This window comes from Neltuma alba, unplaced genomic scaffold (assembly GCF_004799145.2).
Source record: "Neltuma alba isolate B1F8T4 unplaced genomic scaffold, ASM479914v2 tig00011214_pilon, whole genome shotgun sequence".
Classification (NCBI taxonomy): Eukaryota; Viridiplantae; Streptophyta; class Magnoliopsida; order Fabales; family Fabaceae; genus Neltuma; species Neltuma alba.
Window position 1 is genome coordinate 157,695 of NW_021635938.1, and position 18,813 is coordinate 176,507.

Consider the following 18,813-nt stretch of genomic DNA (forward strand, 5'->3'; position numbering starts at 1 on the left):
TTTTTTTTCTTTATTATTATATATCACTTTCCATCCTTGATATGTAAGATTGATTAATTTAGAAAAATTTAAAAAAGTTACTAAATTATTTTAAGATATTTATATATATAATTTTTTCTAAACTAATTTATTTTACCTATAAATTGATATATAATATAATAATATATATAAATATTTAAAAAAATCATGTAATATATATTATAATTTAGTAATTTTTGTAATCGTCTTGAATTAATTAACTAAATCTTACATTAAAGAATAAATTTAGTACATATAATAGAGTATTACTCTTGTTATTTATTTTTTTAATATCATTTTTATCAAAATATTGTTTATAATTAAATGTGAATATTTTTGTGAATTTCATTTAAATTTAATTTAATTTTATAAATCGTGTTGTCCTTCTTTCTTTTCCGCACCATTATTGTCCTGGATGTGCGTCGACTTTTGGTTTCGTTCTTTCGTGCTTGAGATTGGCTTGCCGCTGCTGGTTTATGTTTTTGCCTTTTTGGACGTTTGTTTGTTTTTGTTCGTTGGCCTGAACCAACTTAATAACTTTTTAATTTTATTTTTATTTAATATACATTATATTATATTATATTATATAAGAATAAAATTAATACAATAATAAATGAAAGATAAAATTTTATATTTATATAAAATATTTCTTGCTCTCCCCATTAATAAATAAAACCAAAATTTCTTTTTCATTTTGTCATATAAATAGGACCAAAAGAATATATTTTCTTCTTTCATTTTTCACAATTTATTGATAATATGTAACTATTATTTTACATCAATTTGGACTGATATTTAATATGGATAAGGGACTGGTTGCTCTCATAATTTTTTTATTGAATTCTTGGGCCTACATCTTCATCTATAATAATCAAAGCATGAAATGCTGGTAAAATAAAATAAAATCAAAGCATGAAAAATCAGATTGTTGGCATGAATAATATATGGGGAGAATTAAAATGAAGTCTCAATAAAAAAAATAATTACTAAAAAGTCTCAATGACAAGTAAGTAATTATCATTTGTTATTTTAAAACTTGTCATTGCAAGCTGTTTTGTTGCCATTAAAATTTTTTAATAATTATGTTTTTTTACTTAGAATTTCACAGTAATTTATCTAAAGTTGAATTAAAATTTGGAATTTCATTTGACTGTATAGAGTAGAGCATATATAGAATTCCAAGGGCCGTTATGTTTATTCATTTCCCAGATTCACTTTGTTGTAATTCCAAGTCCCTCTCACACAGTTTTCAATCAAAATCAAAATGAGGAGTTTAATTAACTTTTAAGGAACTAATATCATACTCTGATTATATGTTTAAACAGGAGTAATAAAAGCAGAAAATTAATAAATGTTGAAACTTTCTTTTTGCGAATAAATATGCTGAAACGTTCGTTTTGGGTGGCTGTTATGTGGAGGAAGTGCATAAAATTGTTACTATATATTTTTCTTATAAACAAAAACCTCCGTTGATGATACCTATCACTTCTTAATTTGCATTCATTTAATGTCGTTAACTTCTTTCTCTACGACCCTGATCTCTTGCATTTATATCTAAATTTATGGAGGAATTTATTAAGTTGGCGCCCAGTTAGGGAAAGGTAATTCAACTACTGTAACTGAGAACCGAATTTACAAACTTATTATTAGCATGCCCACTTGAACATGGATCATGATTTGACCAAAAAAAACAAAGAACATGGATCATGATTTAAGTAAATCTTGAAGCTCGTCACAAATGTTATCAATATAACAAGTCCCAAATTAAAGTTGTTAAAAGCAAAATATATAATTGGATCACGAACAAAGTTGATCTGGTTTATAAGAAATTGGCTCATGTTCTATAGGTCATCAAATCTCCTTGCCGATATGAGTAGGTGTTTTTGATAGGTGATTTATAAATAATTACTATCTCTTATTTTTAATATAAGATCTTGTTTGACTTTTATTTTAATCTTAAATACTACCTCCGGTCCTTAATATAAGATCTCGTTTGACTTTTATTTTGGACCTAATTATAAGATCTCAATTCACTTTGTCTCTCATATTTATGTATTTTTTTCAAAGTAATCTCTTTAATAATGGTAATTCTAACCAATAAACTTGATTAGTAAGGATATTTAGCAAAAACAACATCTATTTATTATAAATAACTAACTTAACTTACTTCCTTAATCTCCTCAAATTAGTCAACTAGCTTTTATAATTAGGACCGGAGGTAGTATAATATCTCAATCCACTTTATCTCTCATATTTATGCATTTTTTTCTCAAAGTAATTCTTCTAATAATGATAGTCTTAGCCAATACACTTGATTAGTAAGAATATTTTAGGAAAGACAACACATATTTATTTCAAATAACTAACTTAACTTATTTTCTCAATCTCTTAAAATTAATTAACTAGCTCTTATAATTAGGACCGGAGGTAGTATGTAATACTCTTTAAATCTAGAGACATATTCTGATTTTGATGAAGCTGAAATCTAACTTACTTAAACGCTTTCGTACAAAAAAATTGTATAGTTGGATCGGGAGAAAAAATAGTACCTACTTGAATATTTGCCTTGAACGAGATACTATTGATGATTTTTCTGTCTTGATGTCTTTATTATGGTTCGTCACTTCACACATTTAAAAGATTAAAAATGGGTAAAATAAGAAAACGGGACCAAAGTTATATCATGTGTCCGACTCATGAAAGAAGACAACAAAAGTGCTGATGGACGTGTAGATAAAACCAACCCCAGCTTATACGCACGACAAAACACTAAAGTTTCGCATAACAATTTTATTTTATTTATTCTCTTGGCTAAGGCATAACAATTTTATAAAGAACGAAAATCTAAACCAAACACTTCCATTCACGGTCCATAAAATATTCATATGCATACGCTTGGCCTTGGCGTTTAGCTGGTAGCTTGCTCACTTGAACATGGATCATCATTTGAGTAAACCTTGAAGCTGTTGACAAAAATTATCAATATAACTAGACTCGAAGTTGTTGCTGAGCAAGATGTTTCTGAATTTAGCATGATTTGCTCTGATCTCTTTACCAATCTCACTCTCTTCATTCATCACACTCGTCACTGCTTCACAGACACTTTCCTTTGTGAAGAACCCATCTTCTTCTCCTTTCTTCACTTCAACCCCAGCTTTGAGGTGTTCGCTTATCATCCTTGCATTGATGATTTGGTCAAAAATGGTGGGTAATAGAACCAATTGACAATGGCTGAGCAGTGCTTCCAACATTGAGCCTGAACCACAATGAGTAACGAAGCAGCCTACAGATGAGTGTTTTAATATTAACTGTTGCTGAACCCATCCTCCATGCACTATCCCTCTTCCTCTAACCCTTTCTTCAAATCCCTCTGGAAGACTTGCTTCTACTGATTCATATCCTCTTGGAGCTTTCGCAGCTACCAAAAAAGGCATCCCTATACCAGAGTTTAAAGTTAGGGTTTTAATGGGACGGATGAGAAAAAACTGTAAACTTAGATGGTTGGGTTGAAGGGAAGTTAAATCTCTCAAATAAGTAATTGAAAGTAATGAAGTTTCTGCTACTTAATTATTCTAATTAGTTTATATTACCCTGTTGAAGTTTAAAAATGATGGCATACCTGAGAGCTCAAGACCCAAAATCAATTCTTGGAACTGACTAAGCTCTAATTTGCATTCGCTTCCAAATGCACAGTAAATCACAGAACCATGCTTGAATCCTGCAAGCCAGTGATCCCATTTTGGCTCTAAAGTTGAGGTGAGTGGTTCTGGTATAACAGGTCCTGATAGCAAAATGCGTTTCCCCGACACTTTTTCTAGGTAGTCCACAAAAGGACCCTCCATTTCTCTACAGTTTTTGAACGCTAGTGCGTCTGATGAGCTTGTACCCCAGTCAATTCGATCATTGAAGCGAACGCCACTTCCAAACTCGAATCCCTTGAGCTTCTCCATGTATTTTTCCTCATGCATATCAAGCCTTATATCAGGGAAACCAGATTGATTATTCCTTGCTTGCAGGCCTTGTGTTTCTCTGTATATTAACAAAGCTTTAGCTACTAAACCAGTAACCCCGTACTGAACGGACTTGATTCCCAATCTTCGAGCTAGATCTGGCAGCCAATATGTGAAATCAAAGAAAACGATGTTGGGTTTTAGCTGAATCAAGAGATCCTCCACTTGTTTCTCAGTACGGTCCATAGCAGTCATAAGGATGGGATGGTGAGATCGATCCACGTCTGAGGTTGTTTCTGCACCATGAGGAAGGCCTTCAACGTGAGGAACAGTGATGGGTATGAAGGTGATGAGATGAGGATGAAGATTCAAATGCTGTAATTTGGATTGTGTTCTCGTGGGGATGAAAATGGAGATTCTGTGACCTCTTTTGGCTAATTTGTTTGAGAGCTGAATACATGGGGTTATGTGGCCAATAGCTAGCCAGAGATACATTGCTATGTGCATACGAGGTTCTTCCATGGCGTCTTCAGCTAGGTTCTGAGAATCACAGGTTTAGAAATGTCTTGTGACTTAAAACAGGAATGATATAGTTTTATATATAATGTCATGATATACTTTTACTTTAACAGAATCTATTGCATTTATTCAAATTAAAGTTGCTTGATTGATATGAACGTAATAAGTATATAAATTGAAAAATAACCTAAGGATTGGGGTAGGTAATCCAACTCTTGTTAAAGTTGGTGTCTTTGAAGTTGTTGAAATTAAAAATAGCTTTAGCTTAGAGGCATTGAATTAAAAACTGGATCGGATCGTCCCGTCGTTCCGAAAGAGACGACCTAGTCACATGCCCAGTTTGCAGAGGGAGGACTTGAACGTTCGTTGTCGCAAACTACGAGGGAGAGACTAAACATGTGGAGAGATTCAAGTGGCTGGTGCCTGGTAGCTTATTATTTAATTTATTTTTTCTTTTTTGTTTTCTAAAACTTGCATGTGAGTCTTATGCAAATATAATAAAATATTCTTTCTTGTACTGTACCCAAAAAAATATTCAAATTGCATAATACATATTCCCATGTTAAAATATACTCCATTCGTTCCTTATTATAACAGACGAATAACTGAATTACGTTGATAAAAAAACAGTTAAAATTAGTTAAAAACAATCAATGTGTAAAAAGCATAATTTTCTTTCCAAAAATGCCCTCATTAATAAGGAGAGAGAACATGAGAGAGAACAATTAAATTATTAAAAGAAAGAGAAGTGGGAGGGAGAGAGAGTGTGAGTTGGAGACAATAAATCTAGGTAAAATAGGAAATCAACACAAAAAAGTAGAGACAACTTTTAAGTGTCTCTTATATATAGGAACATATCATAAGCATTAAATGTCTCTTATAATAAGGAACGGAGGGAGTATTAATTATATATAAATATTAAAATATATATAAAATTTGAAGACCACGAGAAGAAGAGAAACCCACTTGTTCCTTATAGGATATTTTTAATATTATTTTTATTAAAATATTTTTTATAAATTTTATTTAAATTCTATTTATAAATCATGATCGATCCGACTATGAATTGATCCAATCAAACCTATTAACACTTGACCTGTTGTATCGATTGGTTTAATAACAGGTCTAATTTTCAACGTCTTATTACTTAAAAGCGAGGTACCTTTATTTTATATTATATTATATATATTAATTTGAAAAACCTTTATACAAGGCATCTTTTAGAAAAGTTTTACGTTATCTAAAATGAGAGAATTACAATGCATCCAAAAAAATAAAAATAATTATAAAATAAGTCTCAAAAGTTATCATTGTCTATTTTAAAACCTGTTATTACAGACTTCTTAGATAGTTATTGGGACTTGTTAGTAATTATTTTTTTGTTTGAGACTTGACTGTAATTCTCCCATCTAAAATATGTAACATACACATCAGTTAAAAATTACAAAGGCATAAACATACAAAGGCACAAACCACAACGTTCCCCGAGCTAGCCAAAACAGTTTTATCTATGGGAGAGAACGAAAATCTAAAAATCAAACAACTTTTTTGTTATTTGAATAAGAGTATTCCAGGACTTTTATTTCTCCCACCAATAAGTATGCTTTTGAATATTTAAATTTATGTTCTTCTCTTTACCAAATCAAGTTACTTACGACAACCAACAACTTGGTGGTGAAAGGAAAAAACACAAACAATTTGTCTGCGTACGCTCATTTGTCATTAGCAAGTTATCGCTTAATTAGACTCGTTTCTTTTAGATTCTTCTTCTATCCTCTCGAGCATTCTATTTGAATTTAATTTATTGAAGGAATTAACTTGGCACGAAGCGAGGGAAAATAAACTGTAATTGAGAATCATCATCTGCAAGTTTAAGTGTGTTTACCCACATCAATCACCCCCCACCCATTTGATCATTTGTGTGTGTGTGTGTTTGTGAATGATGAACTGATAATTATATTTAGAATTTATTTTTCATACATTTGTGTCAAATACTCATCCCAATTATTTTACCTTAGGACATCGAGTGTTAAAAAAATGTCAAGATGTTAGATGTTACTTACTCAAATTATTTTACTCACTTAATTTATTTGTTTTATTTTTTTGATTTTTTTATTGAAATACAAATATTTCTTTAATTTTATAAAATGCATCTACTGAGGATGATCATTGATATTAATTTATTATTAAAATAATTAGCCTTTCTACCATTTCAGCATCTCAGGCCCTTGTTCAGTCACTTGACCCTTTCTTTCACAGCACACGACGTCGTCTCTGGATAGCGGACAGGCAGTGGTGGAGAAACAGCAGAGGAGAGAAGCTGAATCTGAAGTTCAAGCCTCTAATATTTAAAGTTTTCAAGGAAGTTGGATTCGGTTATTCTAAATTATTTATCAAATTCACACTCTAGTCGCATATAATAATGTGTTTTTCAACTACATCCTTAAACATCGGTATATATTCATGTCAATTTTTACATATAAAAATAATATGAAACCTTGTATTTCTGTTTTCTTAATGGGTTAAGGTACAATTTTGACCCTGACCTCATGTCTCAGATGTGATTTTACCCCTAATCTTATTTCTTAATTAGATATAGTTTTGTCCCTAGTCTTTTTTTCTTGAGTACAATTTTACCTCCAATCTTTAGGTACAATTTTGAACCTGAGAGTAAAATTGCACACAAAAAAGAAAAAGGATTATGGTTAAAATGGCACCACTAAAAAGATCAAGGGTAAAATTGCATCTGAGAAATAAGATTGGGGTTAAAATTATACCTTAATCTTTTCTCAATACATTAAAAAGTTTGTACTCCTGACCTCTACTTATATCACACTTCATCCGTATCCGTTATCACCTAACATCAGACATTTCAATCCACAGGGGAAAAAAGTTTTATGAAACTCCATGTAATTTAGCTCTTTTAAATTGATTATCCAAAACATTTTTCTTCTGACTTTCTCTAATATCAAAGAAAAGGTTAAGATACATCCAGCAGTTCGAAGTATTTTTTTAGATGTATCCAGTATTTTAAAGTATTTTTCAGGCGTGTCTAACACCCTGAAGTATTATTTTTATTTTTTTTTACCTTGGTGCATCTTAGCACCAAAAAAATATTTTTGAATACTAGACGCACCTTCAAAAAATACTTTAGGATACTGGATATGTCAAAAAATATGTCAAAGTACTAGACACACTTAAAAAAATGTTTTAGAATGCTGAAAACACCACAAAATACTTTAGAATGCTAAATGCACCTAAAAAAATATTTCAAGGTAATGGATACACTTAAGCCCTAAGGAACAACTAATTACTTCCAGCATATATCAAGCTAGGACTCTAACCTATATTTGTATTTACAAACATATTAAACATTTTGATGAAATTAAAAATATCATTTTGATCTCCGATGCATGGGTTTTCATCACAACAATTACAACCAACCAAGTCTTAAAAAGTTAATTCTAAATTGCACCACTTTATTCAAGTTGAATTAAATACTCTTCTGATTTTTAATATAAGATGTATTTAATTAATTTTATTAGATTAATGAAGTTAGATAATTTAATTAATTATAAAAAAAATATGACATGTTTTTTCTAAAATACCATAATCATCTTTCTTAATCTCCTTCTTCCCTCACTTCCCTAATTGTGGTTGAGAGAATATCGATAGGAGCAATTTAGAAAAAATTGATAAATATGATAAATAGGTCTTATATTTAGGACCAAAATTAACTTAATAATTAGGTCCTATATTAAGGACTGAAGGAGTAATATAGTACTAAGTCAAGTTCTTAATATAAGAACTAATTAATTAATTTAAGTAGATTAAAAAAATTAGTTAAGTTAGTTATTTATAATAAATAAGTGTTACCTTTCCTAAAATATCTTTGTTAATTATGTATATTAATTAAGATTACTATTTGATGAAATATTTAACATGTGCAACTACTACAATGACTATCTTGAAAAACAATGAATAAATATGACAGGCAAAGTAAATTGAAATCTTATATTTAAGATCAAATTAAATGTTAAGGAGGAGGTAGCATGATGCTAAATTTTAGTATTTATACAGTCACGCCTCCAAGCTTAAACAAATTACCCAAAAAAGGATCGGACAGAGTCTGCATCTCATCCCTTCAATAACACAACTTAAAAGTCTTAAATTACCTTCGTCCACATCAATCTTCCTCAGAATCCAGAGACATCGATCTCCTGATGTGGATTTATGTCTCTACACCCTATTTTTATTACTAATGTAATCAAATTCTTTTTAGTGATGAGATGTGTCACGAATCAGAATATTGATTATTATCAATAAATCAGTTCAGACATGAACGAAGTGATCGTTATCATGTCATCATTCCAGTTATTCTTATATACGTAGAAACCTCAACATTTGAACGAAATAAGAATAGGAATAGCTCAGAATTTTCGGCAAATATATACAGTGCTTCCGGTGGAGCTGAATTTGATAGGGGACAAAAATTGTTCCTTTCAACTCAGGGTGCCATTAAATACTATCCCGGTCTTTGGCTAAATAATTAATTTATGAATATTAACAAAACTAGTTAAGTTAATTATTTGTAATAAATGCATGTTGGTTTTCTTACAATATTTTTTCTGATAATGTGTGTTGTAACTACTTTTTAATGGGAACTCTTTTTTTATGTGCAATTAATGGGAATATTTTAGATTAAAAAAATTATAAATTTAAGAGACAAGATATATTGAGGTATTATATTTATGATCAAAATAATCCTTTATTAGTTTTTATATTTAGGAGTGGGGGCAGCATTTGGCCAGCAGCGCTCTAAAAAAAAGGGATAAAGTTGAAGAATCCATCTACACTCCACGAATGTGATTCCTTCGTCATTTCCCTGGCTTGCATTTCTCTGTAGCGGCCACCCACCAGCTGAGAGCATCTTGAAAATGGATGAAGAATCAAACTTTGCATCAGAATAACATATAAAGAAGCTAGGAAAATCATGACAAATATATATTCTTGATGACAGCGGAAATAATAAACAAAGCCAAGGAACCCCCAAAGTTGAAAAACAAGGCCACATTTACATCTACTGGAGGAAAAATACTTTAGATGCCCAGGAGGAGGAAAGCGAAATAATGAGAAGAACCAATAATTCTGCTCTCTCACCTGAGTCTCGCAGAACGGGTGTTAGAGCCTCTGCTCACGATACTCCCACCAATAGGCACTCTATCGAGGCGCTTGCGAGTCCTTCTAGACTTACCACTCCTGTAAGTTCCATAATTCCATCTTCTATTTGTGGGCTTGGAGCTCATGTGTTGAGGGAAACTGTACTTAGAAAAGATTATTCAAAAATTTGGACTGTGAGATGTGTGAAATATGACACTTCTCTTTGAAGTAATATTTTCTCCACTATTGCTGCTGGGTTAAGACAGAGAAACTTACATCCAGCAGCTATAAAAGCAGGGTCTTGTTAAATCATGTTCATAGTATCAGGATGTTGAATTATCATTGTTGTAGACACTGAAATACTTTTATATTGGTTATTTTCAGCCTCAGATGACACCAAGTCCACTGAATCCTCTGGGGTATATGGCAGATAGAAGGCAAGCAGGGCTCTACAGCATACCTGAGTAATGCCAGACTTCACAGACTTACAAACTCAGTAATAGCAAATGTGAAATGCAAATGAGATTATTAGAGAATGAATTTTCTTCATTAAATATTTACTTAGCAGAACAAAATAGACCACTTTACATGTGAGAAGAAAATGGTATATGACTAGTTATGAATAGTCTGCAAATGCCTGTCAGTGGAAGAAGATGATGTTTTAGGGTTATCTAATCATGCGATGATTAGTAATACAGAGTATTATATTGTAAATTGATGACAGAGAAAAGAATTGAGGAAAAATGATTGATTGCCGAAGCAATTGTTAAGAGCTACAAGGCTTTGACAGAATTGTTATCTTTATAATAACTATTTTAAACAATTCATTACTAAATGACAATTAGTACATACTAAATCATACTAAAAGGAATGTAGTATATAGATGCATGTATCGATTGTTATGAAATTTGTGGTGTTAGCACTAAATTTGGATTTTTCTCCAGAAGGGACTCTTACGAGGTGCCCGTGTCCTACCAAGATTTTTCAAGACCTGCCACTTATGTATGTACAATATTCTTTCTTGACTTGGTACAATTTTTTTTTTGTGTCAAGGTAATATTTGCCCACTGACTGCTGCTAGGTTAAGATAAAATATCCATTACTCATATAATATTTATTTTTAAGAACCAAAACGTTAAGTAATAAAAAGAAATCTTGTTGAATCATGTTCATAGCTTCAGAAAGTTGAATTATTATTGTCGTAAAGCTAAGATATTTCTACCAGGTTCAGACGACTCCAAGTCCACAGAATCCTCCGTGGTACCCAGCTGATAGAAGGCATGCGGGACACTACAGCATACCTGAGTAAGACCACAACTCAAACTTACAAGCTCAAGTAAATGGGATTGCTAGAGCATGAATTTTCTTCTCTTATTTAAGTAGAAGCCGTGTGGAACAAAATAGATCATTTTACATGTAAGAAGAAATAACTGGTCTGTTTCGTGTTTTATCGAAATCATATACTTGTTAAATTGTATGATTAACAAAATTAGAAGATAAATCAAAAGCTTACAGGCCCAACCTAAATAGCTTAAACTACTTTGGCATATAAGACAAGACTCCAACAAAGATAACATAGAGAAATATAGATGATTTTATTTGTCAATTACTGTTCAATTTGTATGAAGTTTAGACCATTAAACTTGGGAATTTTCTTCTGTAGTGACTCTTATGAGGTGCCAGTGTTCTACCGATCTTCTTCAAGACAAGCCAGTCCTGTAAGTACAATCTTTTTTCTTGGCTTCTTAGAACTTCAAACGTTGAGGAAAATTACAAGGTAATAAAGAATTAGTCAGAAATCCAGACCTCGAAACATTTGAATATCACACTGTTCTTTGAAGATAATAAGCGTTTGCCCCACTTATTGAAGCCGATTTAAGACAAAATATCCATAGCCCAGAGATTTATCTAAGCACCGAGAAAACTACATTCAGCAATGATAAAAGCAGAGTCTTGCTAAATCAATGTTAATTGTATCAGAAAGTTGAGCTATCATCGGTGGAGACGCTAACACATTTGTACTTTTTTTTGCCAGTATTTTCAGGACGAGAGAACATCAAATGTAGTCAATTATCCACGATTTCTGGAAGACAGGTTACACTTACAATGTTCCTTCTTTGTATAGACGACGTACACTAGTTCTAAATTTCATATTAATATGTTATTTAGTTGCATTCACTTGTGAATTTGAAGCTAGACGGGAGAACCAAAAAAGCCCAGATTGATTCACTAACCTTGAAGCAATTTACAGTTTTCCAGCACAACCGCGCATTCGAGGTACAGGAATGGGATTTAACCCCAGGCTCAGAGAAACTCGCCAGCCATCAGTTCCACCTCGAAGATACGCACGCCAATCAGACACACAAGCTCCAACTTCGCTAGAAAATCCCAGATCTAGAGCATTGAGCAAGCTGAAGAAAGAAATCTACCAACCCACTATTTCAACTTCAAAAACTCTAGCGAAGAAATTGAGCTTCTATTACAGAGACCCTAAAGGTGTGAATGCGTTAAAGGAGATCGAGAACACGGAAAGAACGAGAAGGGAAAGAGTTGTGCGGTGTGCTTAGAGGATTTCGTGCCGAAACAGGAGGTAATGGTGACGCCTTGCAAGCACATGTTTCATGAGGATTGTATAATGCCATGGCTGAGAAGCCAAGGTCAGTGTCCAATCTGTAGATTTGTGATCTGCGAAAAAGAGAGGGAGAATCCATTGCCGCTGAACGACGACGATGTTGGCACCAATTACCTAATAGCAGGGGAGCTTCTGTCTATTGCGAGGGCCATGGAAGAAGCCTTCCTATTGCGTCCGGAACCTCACTGATTTGCCGACTTTTGTAAACAAACAATTTATACTGGATATGGATATATGATTTATGACCCAACCAGGTTTTCGGCCTTCGGGTTCGGATGGATTCATGCGATAGATAAAAATTCTGCACTGAAATTTTCTCCAAAGCTTTGAGCAAAAGCTCTGTAACTTGCGTAGAAATCTAATCCTTGCGTGGCCTTTGCATCACAATAACATTCTTAAGCTACGAAGCGCCATCTGTAGATCCAAAGCTAATGCATTTGCATACATGCTCGCTCTTAGTTCAGTGATACTGCATGCTTAACACGTCAAGCTTCATGCATAGCCCTGAGACGTGATTCTTGTTATTTTTTACAGACATGATCAGGCTAGGTTTTGGCTTGAATGATAACCTTTTCGTAATGAAGTTGCATGTGGGCTTCAGGCCAATATAAATAAATTAAAATATATATATATGTATATATATTTCTGTGTGGGCACGGGCATGAATACAGATAATTTCATGCTCTTTAAAAAAGTCTTCTAGAATAAATGGGATTTACCGGCCAAAAAAAAGGGGATTTTAACAGCTTGGTACGATTCTTGAGCTCAAGTTCATGTGGATGTAAAAATCATTTTTGGGAGAGCTATCTTCAGCTAGATCTGACAATGTTCAATTTTTTTTTTTAACATTTTCAAATAATTTAAAAGTTTGACTAAATATAAATTGTTAAATTTGAATTACAAAATTTCAGGTTTTAATTTTAAATATGAATATTCAGAGATTTCTTTATGTTTAATTTTTTTAATCTGAGATTTACGGGTTATTTTTCTGGCTTTTAATGCGCATAATGCAATATAAGTATATTTATCTCACAATGTAATATAAATAAAATAACCAAAAGAAACCTGCTATGTTTGTCACATGGCATGATGACATCCGTTAGATGAAGTAAAAGGCTATGATTTAAATTTAATTGACCAAATCGGCGCCTTTGGGCAGTAAACCCATTCGCGCGTAGGTTCTCTGCTGGTGGCGGCAGCTCCGCTGTACTCAATAGGAGAGGCCCGAACTTGGCCCAGCAAGCGCATTTGTGTTTAGCAACGCCGCAAGCGAGGCAGCTACTGGGAAAGTTTGGGTGTGAAATCGTCCCTCTAGAATCTTGTGGCAATGTCCAAACCTGTTCCGGTTGCTTTGGGCTGCGAACCAGTCGTGGGTTCCTTGACATCTTCGAGGAAGAGGGACTACAAGGTCACGAATCGCCTCCAAGAGGGCAAGCGCCCTTTATACGCCGTCGTTTTCAACTTCATTGACTCCTGCTACTTCAACGTTTTTGCTACCGTCGGTGGCAATAGGGTTTGTGCTCTTTCTCTGTTTTGTTTCGGAGAAGATGTTCAGAAAATGTGATTAATTGTTTGTGCGTTTTTTGTTTTTTGCCTTTCAAAATTTGAGCCTTTTCAGTTCGTATTTGCATATTTCGCTTGTTTGATGTTTACATTGGCTTTGGTTAGCATTAGTAGCATGTGGTGGATGAATTCATTTACTTTTAATGATATTTATTTAGTTTTCATCTAAACTGTGGAATTCATTGACAATTCAAAGTTATCTTAGATGGAGCTTGGATTTTCTCTTTCTCATCTGTCTCTGTAGTGGCTTTTAGTCTTCCATGTAGAATCGCTCGGTCAGTTCTGGTCATGGATTTTGCCCTTAGCTATCGTGCAGTCATTTCGTAATTAAGGGGAAAATGTGGGAACACTATGGGCTATAAAGCTCGCTAGATTATTTACCCGATGCTGGAGAGTGGATGCTTGTTGATGGCTTGGATTGATTGATTACGTTGAGGGTGTAGATAGCATTGTTGGGAAAAGAAAATTACAAAGAAATGTTTCATATAGCAATATCTATGCATACGCTTTGGTTGCATCTTAGAGCTGTAATCATGCATTTCTAAGTGAAAGCAGGTGAAATTGATTAGAGTTTGGCTTTTCAGATGCTAGGTCTTCTATAGTGGTGCTTTACTGCTATGCCATTTACGTTCTGCTTATATTCTCTGATATTATACAAATTGGAACTTATTTATTTGATTTATTTTAAATGTGTTGACATAACACAAGTGGAACTAGTTTCTTGTCTCTTTCTATTTAGTTAATGGTCAATCTTTTACTAGAGAAAAAGTGGTAATAATCTGCTTTCTTTAATCACAGGTTACTGTTTATCAATGTCTTGAAGGAGGAGTTATAGCTGTTTTGCAGTCATACGTTGATGAGGATGTAAGTGAAGATTGCCGTCTGCTGTTCTCTACTCAAATGTTAATAAGTTTTTGTGGAAGATTGATGCAATTTTAATTTGTTTTGTAGACCAGAAGGATGAGTCTTTTTACACTGTAAGTTGGGCATGTAACATTGATGGGACCCCATATGTAGTTGCTGGGGGATTCAATGGTATAATCCGAGTAATTGATGCTGGCAGTGAGAAGATACACAAGGTATTGTGAGACATTCTATTATTCTTCCTCTTCTTACTATAGTTGACTGAACTCATTTTCATGATAATATTGATGGAATTTGGTCTGTCTTCTTACTTTCCCAGACATGATACCGTTATTTTTTGCAGAGTTTTGTTGGCCATGGGGACTCCATAAATGAAATCAGGACTCAGCCATTGAAGCCATCACTTGTGGTGTCTGCAAGCAAAGTAAATAGAATGACCTTTCTTTAGTTAACTGATTTAAGTATTATTTATCTTTTCTCACAATAATGTCAAACGTTGACTAGGATGAGTCTGTTCGATTATGGAATGTACATACGGGAATATGTATTTTGATATTTGCCGGTGCTGGAGGTCATCGCAATGAAGTTCTGAGTGTAGTAAGTATATTGTGCAAAGAATGTGTGGTTGACAACTTGGGATGTTACCAGTACTGACAATATTTGGTTATTGTAGGACTTTCATCCATCAGACATATATCGAATTGCAAGTTGTGGCATGGACAATACTGTGAAGATTTGGTCAATGAAGGGTATAATTCAAATTTAGCTCTTTGTTAGTTTTTTCTAGGTTGATTTTGTATGTCCTGATGTCATGTACGCCACTTTAACTTTTATTTTTGGCCCATATTGCACCGCATGGCATAATGAAAAATATGAATTTTCTAATCAAGGGAAGCCTAAGGAACAAATTATTCTGGAAAAGAGTGAGAATATCTTTATTTTTCCTCACAAATAGATGTTGGATGATATTTTAGCTTTTGCAATTCTGAATGTGACCATCTCAGCCTAATTATCTAGTAATTTGATAATGATGTAACTTCAGTATAGCATGAACTTTATCATAAATTTTATGATACAGCTTTACTGAGATTGTGATATGTCAATATGCTGTTTTTCCGTCATGCCATCTACTTTATGTTGCTGCAGAGTTCTGGACTTATGTAGAGAAATCATTTACGTGGACAGATCTTCCTTCTAAGTTCCCCACAAAATATGTGCAATTTCCCGTAAGTAAAAATTTATTCATGTTACAGATCAAAATCTATTATAACTGTATCCAATTTCAGGTGTTCATTGCTTCGGTTCATACAAATTACGTTGACTGTAATAGGTGGCTTGGTGATTTTATCCTCTCAAAGGTAAGGGATTGCACATATAAGCGTCAGTACATTCTTTAACAGGAGGAATTTTGAGTGTGTTTGGCTGTGGGGAGAAACTATGGTCTAGCTGAAGCTAATGTGACTTGGCAGCCTTTGGCTAAATCTGTTATAAAAGTTGTTTCCCAGCCTCCGCATATTTTTTAGTTAATTCCCAAAGTGATGGATTGTAATGATTCCAGAGTGTTGACAACGAAATTGTCTTGTGGGAACCTAAAGTAAAGGAACAGACTCCAGGGGAGGTTTGAGTTATTCTTTTCTGCACTGTCGAGGTCTAATTTTTGTTAGTTTTAGTAAATGTCAGGTGACATGATTCAGTTTCTGAATCAAGTTTCTGTTCTTTTCTTGGGCCTTGGTTAGGGTGTAGCTGACATCCTTCAGAAATACCCAGTTCCTGAGTGTGATATATGGTTCATCAAGTTTTCTTGCGATTTCCATTACAATGCAGCTGCGATTGGTAAGAGTTGCATAATCAATTGCAATTTCTGTTTCATATACTTTCGTTTCATCGTCTATGGCTTTTACCAGTCCTATGGCGTGGAACTATTTTTATGCTGTGCTTTGCCAATGAGGGATTAGTTACATGACTGCTAGCCATTCCCCCCCTTGGGTGGCAAGTTTTTAATTTCATGCTTTTACTGTAATTGCATATGAAGGTATTTTGCCCTTTTTGCGTATCAGGGAACAGGGAAGGGAAGATTTTTGTTTGGGAATTGCAGTCAAGCCCTCCTGTTCTCGTTGCAAGGTCTGTTTCAATTCATTCAGTTAGGCTTGTAGTAGTGAATCTTATATGATAAATTATTCATATGCTTCCACTTGACCGATTAAAGGCCTATTTGGAGTAGCTTATAAGCAATCTTATATGATAAATTATTCATATGCTTCTGCTTGACCAATCAAGAGCTCGTTTGGAATAGCTTATAAGCAATTTTTTAATAGTGATTTATGGAATACAAGGTAAGTATGTGAAATGAGTTTTGTCTTGGTTTATATGAAATGTGCTTATAAGTGTTTTTAATTGTTATCCCAAACCTAAGTTTTCTAGTTACATTAATATTTGAAAGCACAACCTTTATAACTAAGTGATCAGGGGTGAGAATCTTGTTACCCATCATCGTCTTGATTAAAAGTAAGTTTAAACACAAGTCATGAGATGATGCTTTTTGCGCACTTGAAGCGAAAAAAAACTTTCAAATGAGAGGGCGTCCTTAAAATCATAATAAAACCGTCCGTTGGCTTTACTTAACAGCTTGAGCTTTTAAAGTGAATTGGTCGGTGATAAATCTTGACAAAATTTATTTCGTTTCACTTTTTTTTTTAGGTTGTCTCATGCTCAATCAAAATCGCCTATTAGACAAACTGCTATGTCTTATGATGGAAGGTAAACCTTCACACCCACACACAATTTTGGTGCAATTTTCCTTTAACAGACGCACGCACGCACAAAATTTTGGTTCAGTATGCCCTCCCCCCCCCCCCCCCCACATTTTTTGATTGAAAAGCCATCCTCTTGTGTTGTAGCACTATTTTGAGCTGCTGTGAAGATGGGACTATATGGCGTTGGGATGCTGTCGCGAATTCCGCAACCTAGCTGGTATTCACATGATCCAATCTTGTGAGCTCCATAAGAGCTTTAATTTGAAGCAGATTTGGTATGACCAATCACTGACACGAGGAACATAGGTTACTTTGCCTTTACACAGTAATTATATGTTAATGCTGATTTAGTTGTATGTCATATTGCGACACTTAATTGAGTTTGTGTTGTAACCTTTTCTGTGACTGGAGTGATATCAGGATAGAGTTAGATACTTAGATGTGGTTGCTGGTGGTTGGGATGCTGGCAATTTTTCTTGTTATGCATGCTAAACATGGCTCTACATGCCTTCCTGTTAACGTTGATCACCATCGGATCAATGAATAGCATGTTGCATATGGAAAGTTTACGGTCAGCATATTTTACCGTTGAAAATGAATTTGATGGATGCCTTTAATCATGGTATTTAAGCTTGAGTAATCAGTCCCCAAAATGGAAATATTCATATGGCAATGGAAAATGAGGAAAATTGTAAAACGGTAGAAAGGATTCTTATAAACGAAAATATTTGGGGTTACAAATTGAGTGATTTGCTATGGATGATGAAACAATAACACGAGGAATAGCCCTTCTATGGCCACTTTAGAAGAATTATAACTGTTTGAGAATGAAATCGTTGGCTCAAGTTTGTATGAATGCGAAAGAGATTTGAGAGCGTTGTCTCGTTTTAGTCCAGTGTTGAAATTTGTTCTAATAGAACAAGTAACAAAGCAACTTTGTTGTCTACTGCCAATTATCACCCCTCAATTCAAATTTGCTTGTTACACTAAGTGTTAAAGTGTGGGTGTTTTGTATCCATCGAGTAAAAATGGGTTTTAATTGTATAGTAGAATTGGAAGACATCTTAACCATGTGTTTCCGTTTCCGTTGACTCTAGGAATTAACCAAAAAAAAGGGTTTTAAAAAAAAAAATAATAAGATAACCAAGGATTGTTTGGTATTTTGAGAAACTATTTTTATTTTCATTTGAAAATAAAATATTTATTATTCTCAACCATGTCTCTGTTTCTGTTGACGTTAGGGATGACATGCCTCAAGTCATGAATAGAGATTCCGTATTTTAGGATTTGACTATTACTCCTCTAATCTTACTTATAAAGCAAAGAAAAAAGATATTTTTTAGTTCTATTTATA

At 33.6% G+C, this 18,813-nt stretch overlaps 3 protein-coding genes across 3 annotated transcripts; 2 read left to right on the forward strand and 1 right to left on the reverse strand.

Moving 5' to 3' along the window:
- Nucleotides 1-2,799: 2,799 nt before the first annotated feature.
- Nucleotides 2,800-4,518, reverse strand: LOC114762442 (UDP-glycosyltransferase 79B30-like). The gene is made up of 2 exons (XM_028951927.1): nucleotides 3,638-4,518; nucleotides 2,800-3,454 (listed from the first exon to the last, which is right to left on the reverse strand). The coding sequence occupies exons 1-2, from the start codon at nucleotides 4,488-4,490 to the stop codon at nucleotides 2,961-2,963; spliced, it is 1,347 nt and encodes a 448-aa protein (XP_028807760.1). The 5' UTR covers nucleotides 4,491-4,518; the 3' UTR covers nucleotides 2,800-2,960.
- A 5,039-nt stretch (nucleotides 4,519-9,557) lies between these two features.
- Nucleotides 9,558-12,347, forward strand: LOC114762423 (uncharacterized). The gene is made up of 7 exons (XM_028951905.1): nucleotides 9,558-9,748; nucleotides 10,032-10,111; nucleotides 10,592-10,649; nucleotides 10,873-10,952; nucleotides 11,311-11,365; nucleotides 11,683-11,741; nucleotides 11,899-12,347. The coding sequence occupies exons 1-7, from the start codon at nucleotides 9,617-9,619 to the stop codon at nucleotides 12,212-12,214; spliced, it is 780 nt and encodes a 259-aa protein (XP_028807738.1). The 5' UTR covers nucleotides 9,558-9,616; the 3' UTR covers nucleotides 12,215-12,347.
- Nucleotides 12,348-13,440: 1,093 nt separating this feature from the next.
- LOC114762420 (polycomb group protein FERTILIZATION-INDEPENDENT ENDOSPERM) lies at nucleotides 13,441-18,084 on the forward strand. The gene is made up of 12 exons (XM_028951902.1): nucleotides 13,441-13,792; nucleotides 14,641-14,706; nucleotides 14,799-14,921; nucleotides 15,050-15,130; nucleotides 15,211-15,303; nucleotides 15,380-15,455; nucleotides 15,853-16,064; nucleotides 16,265-16,324; nucleotides 16,443-16,539; nucleotides 16,764-16,827; nucleotides 17,404-17,463; nucleotides 17,604-18,084. Exons 1-12 carry the CDS (start codon nucleotides 13,607-13,609, stop codon nucleotides 17,671-17,673), a joined length of 1,188 nt encoding a protein of 395 aa, XP_028807735.1. The 5' UTR covers nucleotides 13,441-13,606; the 3' UTR covers nucleotides 17,674-18,084.
- Nucleotides 18,085-18,813: the final 729 nt, after the last annotated feature.

Bases quoted from the DNA above. Each gene is read 5' to 3' on its own strand.
- LOC114762442 (XM_028951927.1), bottom strand. From the start codon at position 4,490: ATGGAAGAACCTCGTATGCACATAGCAATGTATCTCTGGCTAGCTATT. The intron at 3,455-3,637 runs GTATGCCATCAT...ACTCTGGTATAG, and splicing joins TTTGGGTCTTGAGCTCTCAG to GGATGCCTTTTTTGGTAGCT.
- LOC114762423 (XM_028951905.1), top strand. From the start codon at position 9,617: ATGAGAAGAACCAATAATTCTGCTCTCTCACCTGAGTCTCGCAGAACG. The intron at 9,749-10,031 runs GTAAGTTCCATA...GGTTATTTTCAG, and splicing joins CTTCTAGACTTACCACTCCT to CCTCAGATGACACCAAGTCC. The intron at 10,953-11,310 runs GTAAGACCACAA...TTTCTTCTGTAG, and splicing joins GGACACTACAGCATACCTGA to TGACTCTTATGAGGTGCCAG.
- LOC114762420 (XM_028951902.1), top strand. From the start codon at position 13,607: ATGTCCAAACCTGTTCCGGTTGCTTTGGGCTGCGAACCAGTCGTGGGT. The intron at 15,456-15,852 runs GTATAATTCAAA...ATGTTGCTGCAG, and splicing joins GAAGATTTGGTCAATGAAGG to AGTTCTGGACTTATGTAGAG. The intron at 16,325-16,442 runs GTTTGAGTTATT...GGCCTTGGTTAG, and splicing joins AGGAACAGACTCCAGGGGAG to GGTGTAGCTGACATCCTTCA.